General features: G+C 39.9%; 1 protein-coding gene across 1 annotated transcript in view; it reads right to left on the bottom strand.

Annotated features, from left to right (window-relative positions):
* Positions 1-4,288: 4,288 nt before the first annotated feature.
* TIMM23B (translocase of inner mitochondrial membrane 23 homolog B) overlaps positions 4,289-19,590 on the bottom strand; it is a 27,101-nt gene continuing 11,799 nt past the window's right edge. Inside the window, exons 5-7 of the mRNA XM_019555595.1 lie at positions 18,373-18,431; positions 16,458-16,568; positions 4,289-4,813 (exon numbers count right to left, since the gene is read on the bottom strand). Of these exons, the coding sequence (XP_019411140.1) occupies positions 4,698-4,813; positions 16,458-16,568; positions 18,373-18,431 (286 nt within the window). The 3' untranslated portion in view covers positions 4,289-4,697. The remainder of the gene's footprint in view (positions 4,814-16,457; positions 16,569-18,372; positions 18,432-19,590) is intronic.

The raw sequence follows: 19,590 nt of genomic DNA, 5'->3' as shown, positions 1-19,590 counted from the left end.
CTGCCCTTTGACTCCATACCTCTTTCCTTGCATCTGCAGTTCAAACATGCCTTGATTACCCACAGCTGTTCCTCCATTTAACCCTTCAAACTCTGGAACAGTTTAGAACCAGTCTTATTCCTCTACTTTGGTTCCCATATCCACTGAACTCATTCTCTAAGTTCTCAGCTGTTTTTCTTGCCAAGTGTTGTATTCTAGTCAAACCCTTGACCTTCATACTACTTTCACTATTATCCCAATTTTTTTCTACAAGTAAGAAAAGAATTGTTAGCTTCCACCTCTGGTTACCCCACTTCTAGCATCTCTTCCATTTTTCAAAGGGTTTTTACTGAGTCAGTGTCCTGTTCCACCCGAAATAGATAGGAGCTAAAATAGGCAGGTCACATACTTTAAAGTACCACTTCACAGAGTGTCTCAAAAATCTTTTTTTGCACTCTACTGGTCCCCCTCCAACCAATGGAGGGCAGTTTAAAAGAAGATGTCTGGACAGAGACATGTATAAGTTCATAAAGGATGTTATTCTCTCAATAGGAGGGAAGATAGGTCTGGGAGGAATTTTCATCAGCTGTGATCCACAGTTTGGAAATATTTAGGAATCCCTGCTTAAAGATAGCTGGTGACAGTTAATGCGAGTATTAGGTCCCTATCTTTCAAGCTGATGGAGTAAATTCTCAATAAGCTCAATTAACTTGGCTTAAGTATCCTGAGTCCTAAGAACCCTTTCCCACGCTTTCTTCTTGCCTTCTAGGAGCTTCACATTTCTCTTCTCTTCAGGGCCAAGCTCCAGCTGTGGAGAGAAGCTGTGACAAGGGCTCTCTAATGCCTCAGGGTTTTGTTATTTAATTTTTTTCCTGCCTGTCTATATAAAAACAACTTTATATCCAAATGTGGGAGGCTTTTCCCAAAGCTGTAGAATTGCTAAAGCTTGATGTTGAAGTGATAAAAAGGTGGTCCAATTAGTGAATAAGTAGCTGTGGCTGTTCTCTTACCTTAGATTTAAGGTTGAATACAACAAAACCACTGACCTTCATCCACTGACACAAGTCTACTACAGATGGTAGAATGTAGGCAAAGAGATTAAGATAGTTGCAGAATGGATACCATTACTTTGTTTTGCATCAAATATTAATCTTGCCTTTGGCATGCTGATGAATCTGAGCACATTTAGGCTAGTTTTGTACCTACTAAATTTTATTTGTCCTGCAAGCAAGAAGAGAGGGCATGTCCTTCAGTTTCTTATATTAGAAATTTGGTTTTACTTGCCTTTTTGGTAGGAAGGTTCCAGCTACCTAGTCATGCAGCCCAAATTAACTGAGAAAGGAACTGATTTGACTGACACTAAAAACCTTTTGTTTAAACCCATCTAACCAGTAATCTTCCTATATACCTGGAAGAGCAAAGATGATTCACAGCCCTTTCTATTTCACTTGAGAGTGCCCAGATTCCCCTGGAGAAAAATTAAGTCTTCCACCAAAACAGGAAGATAAAAGCAACATTGCTTGCATTTTCTATGGGAGAAAACCCAAACAGTTCAAGGCTCTTTTACAGAGTCTCAAAAGCCCTGAAAAAAGTGACTGTAAAAGGATTTTTAAAAGTGTATCAAGGACGTGATGGTGATAGGAAATGCCTCCTTCACCTTCAAGGCAGGCAAACTCACTTTCCAGTTCACTGTTGGATGTACTGGGCAAGACACCTCTTTAACCCATGAATAGGACACACAGATTCTATGGTGATATGGCCCTACACTGGCAGGAGATGCTATTTTTCTACATTATATTACCTAGAAGTCCAGATGCTGGAGTGGAAGAAAACAAATCAGAAAGTTGCTGTAGCAGTTACTCTTCCTCTTTACCTAACAAGATGGGGAGGACCAAGCTTACTTCATTGATTTCAATGGCAGATATATGCTGAACTCAATTAGACACTAGCATTAAGCACCTGCTAGCAACTGGAGCCCTATTATTTGAGAATTTGCAGATTAATTAGGTTCAACTATGAAGGCTTAGTAGATATAAAGGGTATAAATAGCTGCTGCCAGACATCTTTGCTCTTGAGAAAAGCAAAGGTTTCTCAGAGAAGGAAAAGAAAAAAAAGACCGCTACAAAAAGCTGTATGATTATGTCAAGGAAGGAAAGTAAGGTAAATTCTTCTTCTTGGGCAGGAGTTGCTTTCTACTTTTACTGATTCCACCTCCTTGGGACCTGAATTGGCTGAAGAAATTATTTTTCAGGGGAAAAAAAGTAGTTCTGTGATTTGCTGAATAAATAGGTGCAAACCCTTTAAGTTTGCTTGCCTGTTGCAAGCAGCATGGAGACTGCTCAATAGCTTACAGCAGTGGTTTTTCAGCCTTTTTTTGTTTGTAGACCTCTTTGGAAACTTCAAATGGAGGTGTGGACCCTTTGAATTTTAAATGTGGGTATTCACATACCTTTTGATTAATCATAATTATCTTTCACAGACCCCTCAGACACAATCTGTGGACCCCCAAGGGTCTGTAGACCACAGGTTGAAAGCCACTGGCTTATAGCTCACACCTTGTTTTACAACTAGGTTCTATTACACAACACAACCACCCAAAGCCATTCTTTATACTGCTCTAGTCATCCAGGACTACTGTATAGCATGAACCGTCTTAACTTGAACTCTGAATAAACTATATCCCCTAGTGGGTGTGAACTAGGCTGTAACTACTTTACAGGGTTCATGTGAGGCTTTATAGCTATTATATGGAACAGTGGTTCTCAACCTTTTTTGTACCAGGACCCAGTCATAAATATCAATGGCCACTCCTGACCCACTACCCCTTACTCCCAACTTGCTACCCTGCCCCTGCATCCCAACCCGCAGTGTGTGGGGCAGCAGGGGGCCCAACCAGCCCCTTGCAAGCTGGAAGTCTATCAGCCTGAAAGGGGAAAAACCATGACTTCCCACCTTTTTCTCCTCTAAAGGAGAATCTTTTTTTTAAAGTTTAAAGTTTGTGACCCATGGGAAAACAGAACCTTGTGGAAAACCAAACCTTTGGCTGCTGCGAAAATGGAACCTAACAGGGCTGTTACTTGCCAGGAATCCCTCACAGGGACTTCTCCCTCTAAGAGGCTCTCTTGTTAGCAATCAGCTGTCCCAGCTATCACTACTCAGATTTCCAACACTATGCAAGAATGTTATTGTGCTAAAGAGAAGCGCTGCTGAGGGAAACATTAGCTGCAAACAAAGCTTAAAAAAAAAAAGCAAGGGAAGGCCTGAGGACCTATACCAATCAATATCCAAAACCTTTACTGTAATTCCTAAATTCCCTGAATTAGTGTCTTGTGCAATGTAATATACTAGGACACATTCAACAAAAGACCATTTATGTAAAAGGAATGCCTGTAGCCATCATATGCTTTTGCTGCTAATAGGACAGATAAGTAACATCTGAGGAAAATACACCCTCCTGCTGTGGTTCCATCTACCCAAGACTCAACTCTTACTTCCACTTTGAAGAGCAGGATTAATTCCACAGATTATTTTTTGGAACATCTTTTGAATGACACCAATGTATATTAGAATAAAATCAGATCCATTCTACTCAGAGACCACAGTGAAGGCAATTCAGGGAGAAATGGTTATTTACTGTGAATGAAGGTGCAGATTTTTTACCCCTACAAAGCTTAATTTAATCTGTACAAAAAGAATGTGGCACCAAGATAAACCAATGGTAAAATACAGTCTTCTGAGCCAAGCACTCATTTTGCTTTGTCTCCAACATTTGCTGTCTAAACCAATTCTAAGACTTTGAAGCACCTGAGTGCTGTAGACTAAAGCTAAAGCTATTTCAAAACAAAGGTAAGTTGCCATACCACTCCAAAAGCCAACAGCAATACATGATTCAATACTTGCTCTGACAAAAGTGAGGTAATAGGACACAGCTAACCACTACTTCTTTCATTTCACTATTTAGTGGACACCATGAGACAATTAGCTCATGGCTTTTTTCTTTTATGAATTTCTATACCATGTCCCATGACACTGTTCTTTCAAAACAAAACTATTTTATAACCAAAAGAAAGCTACTGAATTCTATTTACTTCCCTTACTGGGGTAAGAAAGATCAAAGACTAGAAAAAGAACTTAATTAGCATCACTCTTCAATAAACTACCTAATATACCGTTTTTTCTGCTTAATCTGTGCTGTAATCTGTAAGAACCTCATCTACAGCTTTTCCACTACTGACTAGGGTTCCAATTTGTTCCAGCTGAAGTGACATTGGCTACAGCACCATTTGCTTCTGTTGGAAGGAATGCAGTGTTTTGCTCTAGGTGCACATTTTATTAGCCATAAAGTAGTGCTATCATAATACACATAACTGAACAAACCTGGCGGCACAGCACTGATAATTTCATGACCCATGTTAGGGAAGCAGACCTAGTTCAGGCCCATATGACAAAGATGAAGAGCCAAGTAACTTTGTCTTCAGAAGGAGGTTAATGGCCACTTTGCTGGTCCTCCAGGTACTACTGCTTCCAGCAGTCTGCTGGCTGGAAATGAAGTGCCAGTCCCAGTAAAAGGTGTCAAACTCTCACAGTACAACAGCTGCCATTCAGCTTCACACACATTGTAGATAAAATATGAAGGAACAACAGACTGATTTTTTTGTAATCAATTTGATTGGTGAACTACATAAGCATTTCCTATCTCCAGTCCTCATAAATTCTGCTCAGAGAGACTGTCGTGCTACTGAGCCCTTCATGTGCTCCCAGTTGTTATAGAGAGCATAGAGACCAGTAAGCAGCAAGCCTGCAATGCCTCCTCGTGCTATTCCACGCACCCCACCTGAAAGAGAAATAAAAGAAGACTGTATTTATTAATCTATATAAACAGAAACATTTAGACAGAGCAATCAGCCAGGATCATTTAATTAGAAAGACTCTCAAATACAGCACATTCAGCATAAATAGATTTTATAGCATTTGATCTCATTTATAAAACTCTCTCCTACATGGAGCCCTTGTGATATAATGCCTCATTACTGAGTCTAATTTTAATAGCAGAATGTTATCAACTTTAGCACTTTTTATATTAAATGCTACTGCAGGTTTTAAGCTCTTCATAAATGAGCTTTTCCTTATTTACTCTGTCTTCATGACTACAGGTATATATATGCAGACAAGATCTTTACTACTTTAAAATTAATTGCATGTTATTCTCCACCCGAGATCCTAATCCTGTACATCAAATGATATCTAGGTTGGGGGAGGGACAAGTAAACAACAAAAAAGCAACTGACGCAGATGTGATCTTATGCAAGAAAGCTTAATTAAAGCCATGGAGCAGCTCTACAGAAATAATACAACTGAAACAGAACTGTTTAGGAGTTTCAGCACTTTGAAAACAAACTGGAGGAACAGATCAGTCATCAAGGATTTCTGAGGATAGTCACTGAATTATTTTCCTTAGTCTCACGTACTCAGGAGATTAAAGAAAAACAAGGACAGAAACAATTATTGTGCCACAAAATACCAAAATACATAATAAAAAATATTATAAATAAACTCCTACTGCCCATGAAGGTAAAATAAAATGAAAGCTTGGTTGCTGTTAAGGGTCATAATGAAAATACATTTAGGATCCACAGCATAAGTTCTTTCTCCTGGTTAGCATTTTCCTTTATTAGAATACACCTCTCATCCAGCTACCGGGGGAGTGATTTTAATGGTAACATGCAGACTTTGGCTGTTTCCAATATTTAAAACTGAAAAGGTTCCTGGTACAGTTCCCAGAACATACTATGCACACAGTGGCACTGGGGACCAGGACCCTAACCAGGCAGAAATATAGGTATTGAATATTAACCAGGGTCAAATTAACTATTTATGTAAAACTGTTCATCAAGAAATTTCACCCACAATTTGATATAACCTGCCTGCAAGACTGGCACTTTGCAGAATTATGAAAAACATTTAATCTTAAATTCCTTAGACTAATAGACAAAGTCCTAGTACTTTGTATTTCTGACCCATGACAAACTAAATTAGTGTTCCTCTCTAATCCATTCAAGTTTTTAATGGAGCAAAAACCATTACTGTCAACTAGACTGAGAGAATGTTAGTTGACAAGCAAGATTAAGCAAAATCTCACTGGACTGGAGCTAAGTCTTAAACATATTTACAATTGTCTAGGTCTGTAATAAAATTGAGGAAACAGCTGAGGATATAAGTATGTAAGATTATTTCTAGCTCTACTTCCTATGTTTTTGCTAGCTGCGGTGATTTAGTTAGGAGACCTCGGTTCTTAGGATGGAGGGCAAAAGTCAGTATCATAAAAAGCAAACACCGAAGAGAGACTCCCGAAGAGGTGGGTTGATCCTTAAACTGTGTTGAGCACCATGCACATCTTACTAAAGGATGCTGAGGCCAAGCAGTACTGAAAGTCAGTCTTGGGTGCCAAAAACAGGATTAGGAGCCTAATTCTGAGGTCTTATTTTTGAAATTTTGCCTTGGGTACCTAACTCAAGAGCAGCTTTTCCACATGAAGAGCTGCCACCTGGTTACATGTAAACAACCACCAGCAACTGCTACTGGTAGGTCACAGGTGAGGAGTTGAAAGGACACTTGTGCAAGGAATATAAATACTTGTGGGCAAAGGCTAATGGTGAAATCCCACCTCTGCACCTAACCCTAGCTTGAGCTGATGCTAAAATTGACCAGAAAGAATATCCAAGGGAAAGCTTTAACCGGACTGCGATCAAGTGGATTACAGGGACTTTCAAGACTTGAATTTCACAGAATACAAATGGAAACAAGCCAAATCACACCTCTTCCCTATACTATTTTCTTCATCAATTTGTCTAGGCCAATTGCAAATGCAAGGAAGCTCTTCTATTTGGATAACTTCAGAAACTCCCTTTCTTGCACTGAGACTCTTTCCATGTCTGGCAATTTACGTATAGATATTCTAAGCAATACGAACACAGTGAGTCATGTGTTCGTATTGCTTAGAATATCTATTTGCCATAGTGGGCCACAGTTGCAGCTCTCAGTGTGTTGTGGGCGTCACACATGCAACTTACTTCCTGTGTATCTATTTTAAACAATGTTTTAACAGGATGTCACATGGGCTGCAGCAGTGTGCTGATTAGGCTGCATGTGGCCCGTGGGGCATGGGCTGAGAACTACTAGCTTAGAATCTGAGAGATGGAATTTAAAATTTTTCTTGTGGGGAAAAGCTGCCCTCCCCCATCCCTGTTTTTGTGTAAGCTGCCTAGCACAGCACTGGAGGTATCTGTCAGTTAACAGTTGGTTTCTCAAACAGCTGAGTTGCTGGGCAGGAAGTGTGGAACATTCTGATGTGAAGACCCTGATTACAAAAAAACCCTGACCCCCAGCTGTGTCAACTAAGAGATACGCTAAATTCCAACTCTGCCCTTGCAGCTGCTTCTGCTAATCCCTGATAGCAAGTCTGCCACCACAAAATCTACAGGACATGCAGTGGGGCTGCTATCTCCATTGGGCACATGCTGAGGGGCTAAAAGAGGAAGAATAATAATAAAAAATAGATAGGTAGCTCAAGCTGATGATGGCCAATGTTCTGTAAAGGTCACTAGCTGAGAGAGATACGTGTGTTATCCTAAGTCACCTCAAAGTATTTGTTTAGTTTTAGCTAACATATGGCTTGTCCTGTCTATTAACCACATCAATGAACATGCCTTTCATTTCTACCCCAGCTCTCTTACAAGTACATAGTACAGTGAAACTTAGCATCCAAACCATGTTGCCAGACCATTTCTATTCACTACCTGCTTTCAAAATTAGAGCCGACCAATATGACAGGTGGAATTGTGCACTGCATATACAAATTGGAAGGGCAAAATTTGGGGCTATAATCCTGCTTGCATCAACTGAATGTGTAGAGATTGATGGATTGATTAATTGATGAATATGTAAGGGAGACTGTGCAGGGAGATTAAATCTTTGCTCCTTAAAAAAAGTTTAAATAAAAAGGAAAAAACCTGAATCAACGATGTGAAGATGAAACTGGCATGAATAGCCTATTAATGATCTATTGGTTGTCACTATGTACACCAAATGCAACATGAAGGCTAGATTTTATGTAATTAGCTCTTTGTGGCCTCTGCCATCTGTCTTTCAAATATTTAAAATGAGAAATATTTGGTTTCTTTGCAAGCTGCAGAAGAAACTGTTTGAATGGTTCTGTGTCATCTGCCTTGATGCACTGAACCATGTCCTCTGGTTTAAAAAGCCCACTTTTTCAGACATGGTAAGCTTTTGTTCTGCTCACTGAATTTAAAAATGGAGCTATAGTTAATCAATGCCTCTAAACTACCAGTCCTAAAGGGCTAATTTATTTATTAATTACATATCTGCAGAGGATAGCACTAGGGAACTGTTCTGAAAGTTTCCTGCTGCTCTATGGGAGTTTTTTTTAGAAAGTTTCCCTAGCGTTGATTAGCCTCATGGGTGTGGAAATTATCTGAGGGAAACCAAAACTGTTTCTTTAGAATCTATTTCTCTCTTGTTCAGTTTCATTTTCAAACAGCTGCAAAAGACACTAGAACAGTGACAATATAGGGCTTGATGCAAGGAAACTTATTCTGGTTAGTGGCTGTGGTGGGGAGAGACTGAGCCATCAGCTGGAGAGATTCAAGTTCAAGAAATTCACAAGTTGAGAAGAGACTGTATAGCCCTAATGACCGTTAATCACTTTCCAAGTATTAACTTAGTGCACTACTATGGTCCTGAGTCTGAAGACCATTCCTTGTGCTCATAGCAGCTAAATTACAGGCAGAACTGTGGTCGCTGTCCCTGCTTATATTTGGGGTAATACAATAGACATCTTGGATTTCACTACAACTGCTTGAGTGAGCTATGAAACTTTACTGGCTTTCTAATAAATTAGGGGCAACTGAGCTGCCCGTGAGCAGTAGAGAAGCCACCCCAAAACACAATCCCGCCACCTTATGATGGAAAAATCAAGTCCTACTGGCAACTGTTTTCCTTATCATAACCAGTCTGTATTTGTCCTCATGACCCAGCCCGATGCTTGTGCAGCATACATGGAACAAATCCACAGGATGAGGGATCATTAAGAATAATAGTCTGTCCACTGATTGTACTAAGCTGCTCATACAACTGACTATTTATACAAACTTCATGTCTAAGTGACAGCTAAGATGGTGATTTTATGAATAAAGTGGATCATAGGAAAGTAGGACCGGAAGGAACATCATGAAGTCATCTAGTTCATCCCTCTGCCCCAGACAGGATCATCTTGGACTAAATCATCCCAGTCAAGTGTCTGTCTAACCTGCTTCTGTGGAATTGCCATCCCTGGAAATGTCCTATTTCTCTAGGTAGCCTGTTCCAATGAATGCTTAACCACCCTCATAGTCAGAAAGTTCCTCTTAATCTGAACTTATACTTTCCCTGCTGCAGTTTGAGGCCATTGCTCTTAGTTCTGTTTCCTATGGCCATAGAGAAAAGCCCATCCCAATCCATTTTATATTTGCCCTTCAGGTATTTGAAGACGTAGCAAACCCTGTTTCACTCCAGACTAAATAACCATACCTTTCACTCCAGACTAAATAACCATAGCCTTTCCTCCCAAGTCTCATCTCCAAGGCCTCTAATCAGTTCTGGCACTCCGATGGACTCTTTCCAATCTGTACACATCCTTTTTGAGGTGTGGGGCCCAAAAATGGACACAGTGCTCTAGTTGAGGCCTCACTTGTGCTGAACAGAGTGGCAGAATCATTTCCCTTGATTTGCAAGTGACATTCATCTTAATTCCATCCAGTCTGCTGTTACAATTATTTCCCAGTTTGTGTTTGTGAGTGCAACTCTCCTATCTCAAATACTTGTCCTTCATTGATTTCATCTGGCTGATTTCTGCCATGTATCCAGGTCATCCTGGAATTTAGCCCTACTCTCCAGAGTTTCTAGTATTTAACCCAACTCAGTGTCATCTGCAAATTTGCTAAGTGTGTATTCAATCCCATCATCCAAATCATTAATGGAAACGTTAAACCATACTGGACCCAAGACAGACCCCTGGGAACCCCACTTCATACCGCCTTCTAACTAGACATTACTACTTACTGAACATAATAATCCAACCATTTATGTATCCACTTAACTGTACTTTCATATATTCTGCATTTCATTGTCTTATTACAGAGAATGGTATGGGAGACTATGCCAAAAGTCTTGCTAAAATCAATGTACATATATCCACTGCTGTCCCCTCATCCACAGAACCTGTCACCTTGTCAGAGAAGGAAATCAAATTGGTCAGGTATGACTTATTCTTAGTAAATCCAAGCTAGTGTTTTCTGATAACCTCTTCTAGCTTCTTTATTATAGAATCCTTGAGGATACTTAGAAAGATCATGAAGCAGGTCAAGGTCAAGCTGACTGCTCTGTAATTCCCTATATCTTCCTTTTTCCTTGTCTTAAAAACAGTTCTAAATTTGCTCCTTTCCAATCATCTGGGACCTCACCCAGATGATCTCCATGAGTCTGCAAAAAGGGTAGCCCATGGCTGAAATTATTTCAATAAACTCCTTTGGTAATCTATGGTATATCCCATCTAGCTCTGCAGATTTGAACATGTCCTCTACATTTAGATCATACTGGCTCACCATGTTTCTAAAGTAATTTGAAGGGATCCTTATTTACAGGTAGCAAAATCTTCTGCTTGTCTTCAGATTAAATATAATTTATTGTAAATTGTCCCAGAGGTTAAAGGACTACAAAGAGAAATACCAAGAAATTTAAAACCTATTTCCAACCATATCCTTACACATACAAACCCCCAACATTTTGATGAACATAGCATGAAGCCATGAAAAGAGAGTCATGCTTTAGTTCAAAGGGCCTTGTTGGCAAGCAGAGATATACAAGTGATGACTTCCTTTTTTCCTGAACTTCTAACCATTGCACTTACACCAATGAGTTTCTAGATCTGACTAGGTCAGACTTTATCACTTGCAATAAAGCAATAAGTTCTGTTAATAAACTTAAGATTTGTTGACTTTTAGGGCTGTGCCCAAGAGTCCTCAAGTAATGACCAATCCCTTTTGGCTACTTCTAGCAGACATGCCACTGCTGGCCAGATACACACTCTCACCATAAGACAGCTTGGTTGAAAAGTTAATGATTTTTCTAAAGGAAAATGATTTTGAAAAAGTCCATGTGGACTAAAGCATTAATTTGACTCTAAAGATTCATGCATCATAATATTCATTATGAACCAACAACAAATCTGTTGTTTGCTTTGCCCACATATAATTGGAGAACTATCTAATATATATCTTATTAAATGGGAGAATTGCACTGTTAAATGTATAGCTATCTCAGTTCCTTTTTAGTGATGCCTTCTCCCTTCAACATAAGAGACTCTAATTTTTCCTTTCAGAAATGTGTATTTAGAGGTGGCTTTATCTTTCAGTTGTGAACAACTTATGACAACCAAAAGTCCCTCTCAACACTAACACTTGCTAACTTGGAAGGGGCAAAACTGTGAGTGTGAGGTTGCTGGTCATCTTCTAGGATTATAAAGCAGTTACCAGGACAGCTTCTATCAAGGAAGGAGAGGGGAAATTAAGGTCATAAGAACACAAACAACTTACTCAGAGGGTTTACAGAATGTCAGAATGTCTGCTTATTTGTGCTCCTTTATCCTGTGGTAAATGACACATAATGTGTAGTAGCTTAATCCTCTCCCACTGACGGGCAAGCTACCTCAAGTTAGCTGGAGACTTGTGAGCAGTTAATCCAGAGCATCTGATGTACTGTCATTGAATAGTCCATGCTTCTGGATGGCCCACAGCACTCTCTCAACAATACACCTGCTCCTTATACTAGTGTAAGGAACATGCAGGGATTGTTTCTTTATCACTAGATATCCACTCAGAGAATCTTGGTAAATGGTGACCCCAAACATATGAAGCTGCAAGGGTAGCACCACAAGTTAATAGCAATTAAATAGCTACCCTTTTTTTTACTAAAGTCAGTAAGTAATCACAGCAGCTAAACCTCATGTCAAAGAGCAAAGAGAAAAGCTTTAAGTCTTTTTGACTAAAGTGAACAAAGTATTTCTGAAGTTTTTCAACTCATTTTCCTTATCATAAATGGTTCTATGGCAGTATATGTTTATCTAGACTTTAGGGATTTCTGAAAATGATTTTTTTTTTGGTTCACAGATCCATTCTCCCAACATCTACAGAAACACATGGCTTACTTTAAAAATACTACCAGCCATGTGCAAAGGGAAATTATCAATTATTCATTCCATTTCCAATCTTGTGTTGAACTTCCCTATTCCTCTTCCTGTTGACTGTCTTTTATTCTAATCCACCTTTACCACATAGAAGGTAAGATTTAGTGGTATTGCACAGACCTGCTTAAACCAGTCTTAATGAATGTAGATACTTCAGGAAGCAAGATTATGCTCTCTCTGGTGGTTGAAAACGCTGATGTAATGATTTAAGACCCTCACAAGGGAAAAATAAGATTTATGGGGAATCAGTCTTCTAAGTAGTGGCACATCCGAGAACTTCCAACAGCAGCCTATCCACAAATTATTTGTGACCAGGTTTCCCCTCATAAAAAGTTTAATGAGTGCAATTCAAAAAATTCAGTCAACAGGCAGGCTTTGCAGTGCATACAAATAAATGTCAGTCCAGAAAGACAATCACTGAGGGTTTTAGCTATGGTAGCAGCAGTTTGCTACTATAGACATATTGCAGGGGTTTGACATCCTACACAGCCTATGGCTGAATATGGACAGGCCAACAGACATAGGGCTTTGATGATTTTTGGCTCTGGGAGAAGCTTCAATAGCAGCTGCTTACCTTTATAGCAGCAGGAAAAAGCTCAGTCTGCAGGTGCTCTCCCTATGCTGCTGCAGGGAAAACCAGCAAAGGCAACTGGGCCCTAGCCCCTGCCCTCTGACTCCATGTGGGTCAGTTGAGCTTGCAGTCTATTGGAGACATACTGTAGGCTAGCAAAGGAATTGCTATGTCCCATGGTTGTGACTCAGAAAGGTAACTTCTTTCTTCTGTACTGTATGCATAATGCTGAAAGCTATTATTTGAATCATTATGGGGGAAATTAAGCAGGTTTGATAAGGAGGCTCTGTAGCATTAAAGCTTAAGTGAAAATGGAATTAACTCCTTTCAACAGGTGTGGCTGTCATCTTTGTTCTCATTGGTAGTGTATACACCCCCTCCTTTTAAATGGAATTAGCCTAAAATCACCACTAAGGGGCATTAACGGGCTGTGTCCACATATACATGCCCTAAATATGCTTTAAAAATGGCAATTTTAGGCTAATCCCACCTAAATTTGATATCTGCATAAAGCAAGTATCAAATTTCGACATGATTAACTAAGTCACATTAATCCACATGTAGATGCTGAATGTGCATTCACGTGGTGTGCACATTACTTTGCATATAAAATGGAGTACTGAAAGACTTTACATACTGTACTAACCTTATCTATGTTTTTGTCAGCTCAGCAGCTTTGGACATTGGAACTCAGTAATAAGAAAGAAGCTTTTTTCCCCCCTGTCTGCTGTGCTCGATATATATTAAAAAACAGGTTTAGTAACTCAAAAAGTTGTCCACAACTGTGTAGTTCAAAGAATGGGTGAATGCAGGCACTCTCCACAAAGTTATCCCTGAAAACCAGCAGGGAAGTTTCTATTACTGTAAACCAGGGGTGGCTATCCTGCAGCAAGTGGCACAGGCATCCTATGCGGCACACAGTAGGTTGAAGAGGGGGCAAGCAGCACAGCGGCAGATTGGGCAAAGAGCAGAAAGCATAGCAGCAGATTGGGCAGGGAAAAGAGATCGGAATGGCGCTTGAGGAGAATGCAGGGCTTAATTTATGGCACTCTTGTCAAAAAGGTTGGTCCCACTTGTGTAGACTATGGTAGCCTACTTGCTTAGTGTTTTTTCCTAGAGGAAATATTACATATTACATTTCCAGCCTGTTAGCTTCACAAGCACAAAGCTCATATAACTTGGGGGAGTTAATTACACAAAAGCTAGGTTGCTATTATGTAGGTGCATAATGAGGCTGCTAAGGCCATCTGGACAGTCTTCTGCATTAAATGAGTAGTAGTGAATGGGAACACTGATTCGTAGTACCTTTCCTCAGTGTAAAAATCTGACCTTCAGAGCACACTATTTGGGCAGGGATAAGGGCCACACAGAAACGTGAAAGGAAGCTTGTTACGGCTGAATGTTCCTTAGGTTAAGTTTGTAAAGCATTTGTAGGCAAGTGATGCACAAGCAAGCTTTTACAAAGGTCAAAACACTTTAGTAAAACTTTTTTTTTACTTTTTTTAATTAGTGTCCACTTTCTCTAAGACTATAGCAAAAGTATGCACAGGCACTTTAACAGGACGCTTTTAGTGAAGACCCTATCCTTCCTATAAGTGCTAGCACATTTGCCTCTGCAGAAAACTATTCTATTCTCCAGTAAACTCGCTATGATACATTTTCAGTTCTCCTGAAAGGCTGCTAGAGTCATTGTTTTATTGCATAACTATGCAGAGATTATAGTCTGCACCAAAGAGGATTTTGAAGCATAACAGGTTTTAATGTACTTAGCTTTGAAAAATTCACCTCTTACAATCTATTCTTTGTGGTTTTATAAACCCTTAAATATACTAAATTCCTTTGCCTTAAGAAAAATAGCTACTTTAAAAAAATGCTAGGTTTGCATTGTTTTTAGGGTTGCACTTTTCTTTTAAGTGGCTTCTAGTTACTTATAATAAACAATATGTATTTAGGGTTGTACTAGAAAGATGACTGGTGCAGTGCTTCATGTATGCATGTTGGAACACAACATATGTTTAGCGTTCAGTTAGTCACATTCTGTGATCTGCCAATTTTACTCCGAATATTCCTGGTTACTATTGCTATGTTTCACTTTGGAAAGTGTCAATTTAAACCTTTTCAACATGAACATGTCCGTAAGAACTTTCTTAACTGCTTGGAAAAAAGTATTAAACCATCTCATACATAAATAAAAAAAATGGAGCCAAAGGCTTTGTGTTGGTGCTTTGGACATTAATTTTCATATGCCATGTGGCTTCATATTTAATGGAAATTGCAAAATTATCCTCAATACCCCCTCTATTTGGGGGTAATGGGAAGCTTCCCTGTCTCTCTTCCAAGGTTTCCATTAATGATGTTCACGAGAACCAAAAAACATCACGCAGATAGGGCTCAAAGCTCTTTCAAAGCATCTCACCTTTACAGAATATGGGTGGATGCAACCACCAATCACCTTTGCCAAACTCAGTTCTGTCTAGGTCTTGCTCAGGGAAGTAGGAGAGTATTAAAGACAATAATTCCTTGGGTCTATCAGGGAACTAACAAAATTGTCTGAATCAGCTGTTCATGAAATAGCTGAACACTAACATACTTCATCATGTTAACAAACAGTTGAATGCTAACATATATCCCAGTTAAATATTTGACAAGGCTATGCAGACATGACTTCAAATTATTCATGTTCTGGAATGAAAAGTAGTGGAAGATGCTATCTCTTATAAAAACAGGACTAACAAAAGAAGGTATTTATACTCAACTAATTCTGCCAGGGCAAGTACCATATATAATTTGAAGTCAGAACCTTCATGCTTTGTTGCCTTAATGTATTACTTGTATGGCTGAGGGCTCATGCAATCTTTGGCTTCATTTAATCTTACCAGGCACTGGAGATATTAATTATTGTAGCTATTACTTGTCTGTATTGCCACATTTTTTATACATTTTAACAATTATACCAGGTGTTATCAAGAGAACTCTTATTGTAGGGTACACTGAAGCACAGAAATAGTTCTAAAACCAGGCAATTCAAAATACCGTTCCTATTTTACAAGATCACTTCATCCATCATACGTATTATCAGACTTGAAATTTAGGCCTAGCAATTTTTTTTTTTAAATGCAAGTCTGCTCTGAAAAGTGGCATGAAAGCAGTGCTGTGTTTACCTTCTCAGTGATTTCCAAATTAAATTTGCCCAGGAAGGAAACAAAAGTTTCCTAGCCCTGCAAATTCAGACTGGCACCTGAGAGTTAATTTAAATTCTTTCATTTTCAGGAATCACAACATAAGATTTTGAAAAATAAACTATGCCTGGAGTGCCACCTATGTAATCCCATTGCCATTAAATCCTTCGCAGGCATAATAAATTGGTATTCCATACACAATTCTGATGCAGCTGTGGTCTTGCAGAGTCAACAGGATTAAAGAACAATAATCCTGACTCACTGAAGTCCACAGGCATGGCGCTCTGATACGCAAGAAATTTCTGCTGAATATGAAGGTACTATTTTTTTATTTTTACACAGTCACTTTCCGGAGCAAAAATGGATTGAGACTATTAACTTCATGCTTATAAATGTGTAAAGGACAACTGCAAACATCTTGCCAGCCTACCTGTGCTTTTATACAGCATTCCTGTCATGGTCCCAGCAGCTACAGTGTTCAAGTCATCTTCTGCACCTCGTGCTTTCTCTATGATCACTCCAAATGCACTGTAAAGCAGAGCTGGGAAAGATATTAAATTAGAAAAGAAGAAAAAATATCAAGGCATCTGCACAGAATTAACACAGGCTCCCCTACCCCATCAGCAATATGGCTAATATAGTACTTATAGAATATAGTATTCTGATTAACACAAGTTAAAAGGCATGCCCTTCTTAAGTGCACCAGTCACCAGTCCAGTGCAGACTTTACAGCTCCCCCTTTTCCTACTTAAGGGTCCATCTTTAGACTTTTCCAATTTAGAACATTATCTCATTTCTATTCTACAGGGAGGACATTTCTCTCTGCATCTGCCCTGTAAGTTATTAGGTTGCTCAGACTTGTGAACTGTGTTCATTATAAGCGTTTTATTTCTACCTGCATATGAATCAGCTGCACAATATCTCATACTCCATGGACAAGAGAACATTGGTCTGAAGTGAACTTTTACCGTGGATACAAGATCAATCGCTTTGAAGACAAATAATCTTTAACAAAATTTACAATGTTTCACTAGGACAAGGAATAGAAAAGCATTTCATGCTACTCAGGAATTAAAGCAGTTATTGTAACAGAAGTTATCTTTGCTGCTCAAAACACCAGACTGCAAGACCCTTATTCGCACTAAGAAAAATTTACTCATTAGTTAATGAGACCAATGGTGAAGTAAGATACTGCTCAACACTAGCAAGGAAACTAAGCCAGCCCTAAGTGTGCAGTACTAGACAGAAAAAAAAAATCTTGCTCAACAGATTCCTGCAAACTGGACAGTTACAGTGTTACAAAACCAGGGAGTTGCTCCTCACTTGGAGAAACCCAAAGCCCACTCTGAGGGCTACCATGGTACTTCCATACCAGGTAACAAAGGCTAGTACCAACTTGCATCATATCAAGTAATACTAAGAACTATAATATACTGACTGAAAAGACCTTATATGAAATATACTAATTTGCCCACTGGAATGCATGCCAATGTAACCAAACTAAGGCAAATATTTTCTTCAGTAATCGTCCTTCTTCAAACACAGCTGTGAAGATTTGTTAATGTGTCACTCATAGTAGAACCCTGACCTGGAACTTGCAGTTCCATTTTTTTTCAGACACGTATCTTAAGTGGTATTTTTCCATTCTGAAAGTAAAGAATTCAGGCAATAGGCCAGCCTAATAAAAATGTCCATAATGAATTGGACCCATAGCCCATTTAGGAGAGCATCCTGCGTTCAATAGCACCAGCATCAGATACGGTTAGTTTAGAGACAAACAATGCTTTTCCCCTCAAAAATATTTCTTGGCATTTATCAACACAATTTCATTGGCCATCTTCACCACTGATAACATTGATTAAATAGATAATTAATAATGACTATTTTCCTCAATTCCTATCAACTGCCTTGGTTAGTCTAGCAGACTTCTTGCTTCCTACACATTTTTAAACATCATTTGGCTATTTACCTTCAAGATGTGTTTTTGGCTATTGTCCTCTTAACACAAGCCATATGTTCCAGACATGGAAGAATATGACAAAAAAGTAATGGAGAAGCTGGCAAAAAAAAATTTTTCTAAAAAACACTATTTGTATCAGTTGCCTACACTTTCAATAGTTAAAGATTTTAAGATACCTAAAAGGGCTTTAATTTAGATGGAAGCATCCACAATGCATGGCAGGTGAAACAGGTACTAGTTATTATCACTAGTTATTAGAAATATAGGTCATAGGTTAATGTACTTGAAGCCACTTAATGTGCAAAAGAACCAATTTTTTTCCCCAAGAACACTTGAAAGTTAACAAAAACCCCTTTAGCATGATCATGAGCACAATATTACTCACCCAAAGATCCCAGAGTATTGGCCCAAAGTGCCCCTTGCCTTGTCACCATATTTAAAATTCTGTAGGGGAATTAAAAAAAGCAAAAAATGCATTAGTTAATTAATCTTATGATGGTCTGCTTCATACTTGTATTCTGGTAGTGCTCTAAGGCACCAATTAAGAGGAAGATTCTGTGATACTGGAAACAACATTTACTTACATCTTGTTTGAATTCATAAAACATGAGACTACAAGTGACTTGCTAGTTCTATAATAGCAACAGTAACTGCACTGGATAATTTGCTTTTTCCTTAATGACTGTTACATAGCCATCAGGAATCTAGAAATTACAGGCAGCAAAAATTGAAAAATCCCTCTTCACAAGTATAGCAAATACAGGTGCACCAATACAATGGATCGTATTGTATCAGCACCAGTAAAACAAAAATTGCCACCATCAGTGATCGGCTTTTTCTGGCATGTGGCCAATATCGCTAATAAATGCCACATGCACGTGCACAGCTGTTGCATTCATGTGGCCAGGAATGCAGCCCAGCAGCTTGGAGAGCAGCATCCAGATGGTAAGTCTGTGGGGACAAAGAGGCAGGGGAAGGGGAAGAGACCGGGGAGGGTGGCGGGAGGCAGATCAAGGCCCCTACGGTGAGGGAGGGAGTGGGGCAGGGGCAGGCGCTGCCCAGCCAGGGCAGAGTTCGGGATGAAGCAATAAGCAGCTCATCCCGGGGGGCACATTCTCTTGCTGCTGCACATACTCCTGGTGGAGGCACAGGAGGGGGAGGCACGTGCCGCCTGGATCTGTGCACAGGGTGAGGGTGGGTGGCGCCAGGCTTTTCCTGGTGCAGGGGGATAAACCGGGGTGCATTTGGGGCAGGTGAGGTTGGGTGGGCAGTGGCGGTGCTGGGAGGGGGGCTATATCCACCCCAAAATTTGCCATAGCCCCCACCAAACCCATCTGCCCAGCGTCACCCTTGTCCACCCCAAATGCAGCCCTGGTCCAACCCCACACTGGGAAGAGCCTGGCACCTCCCCTGGCCCCAGCCCACAGCGGCAGTCCATCCTTGACCCAGGCACAGAACTAGGAGGGACATGTCCCCCTTGGGTGTGCATGCAGTGGCAGGAGCTGCCCCCCCCCCCACACACACACCCAGGACAAGCTGCTCATGGCTCTGTCCCATGCCTTGCCCCAGCTGGGCAGCGCCTGCCCCACTCCCTCCCTCACTG

The sequence above is a fragment of the Crocodylus porosus genome, unplaced genomic scaffold (genome assembly GCF_001723895.1).
Source record: "Crocodylus porosus isolate Cpor-Errol unplaced genomic scaffold, CroPor_comp1, whole genome shotgun sequence".
Lineage (NCBI taxonomy): Eukaryota > Metazoa > Chordata > Crocodylia > Crocodylidae > Crocodylus > Crocodylus porosus.
The sequence above is the reverse complement of the archived record's forward strand: the minus strand, read 5'-3'. Positions and strand labels throughout refer to the sequence as shown.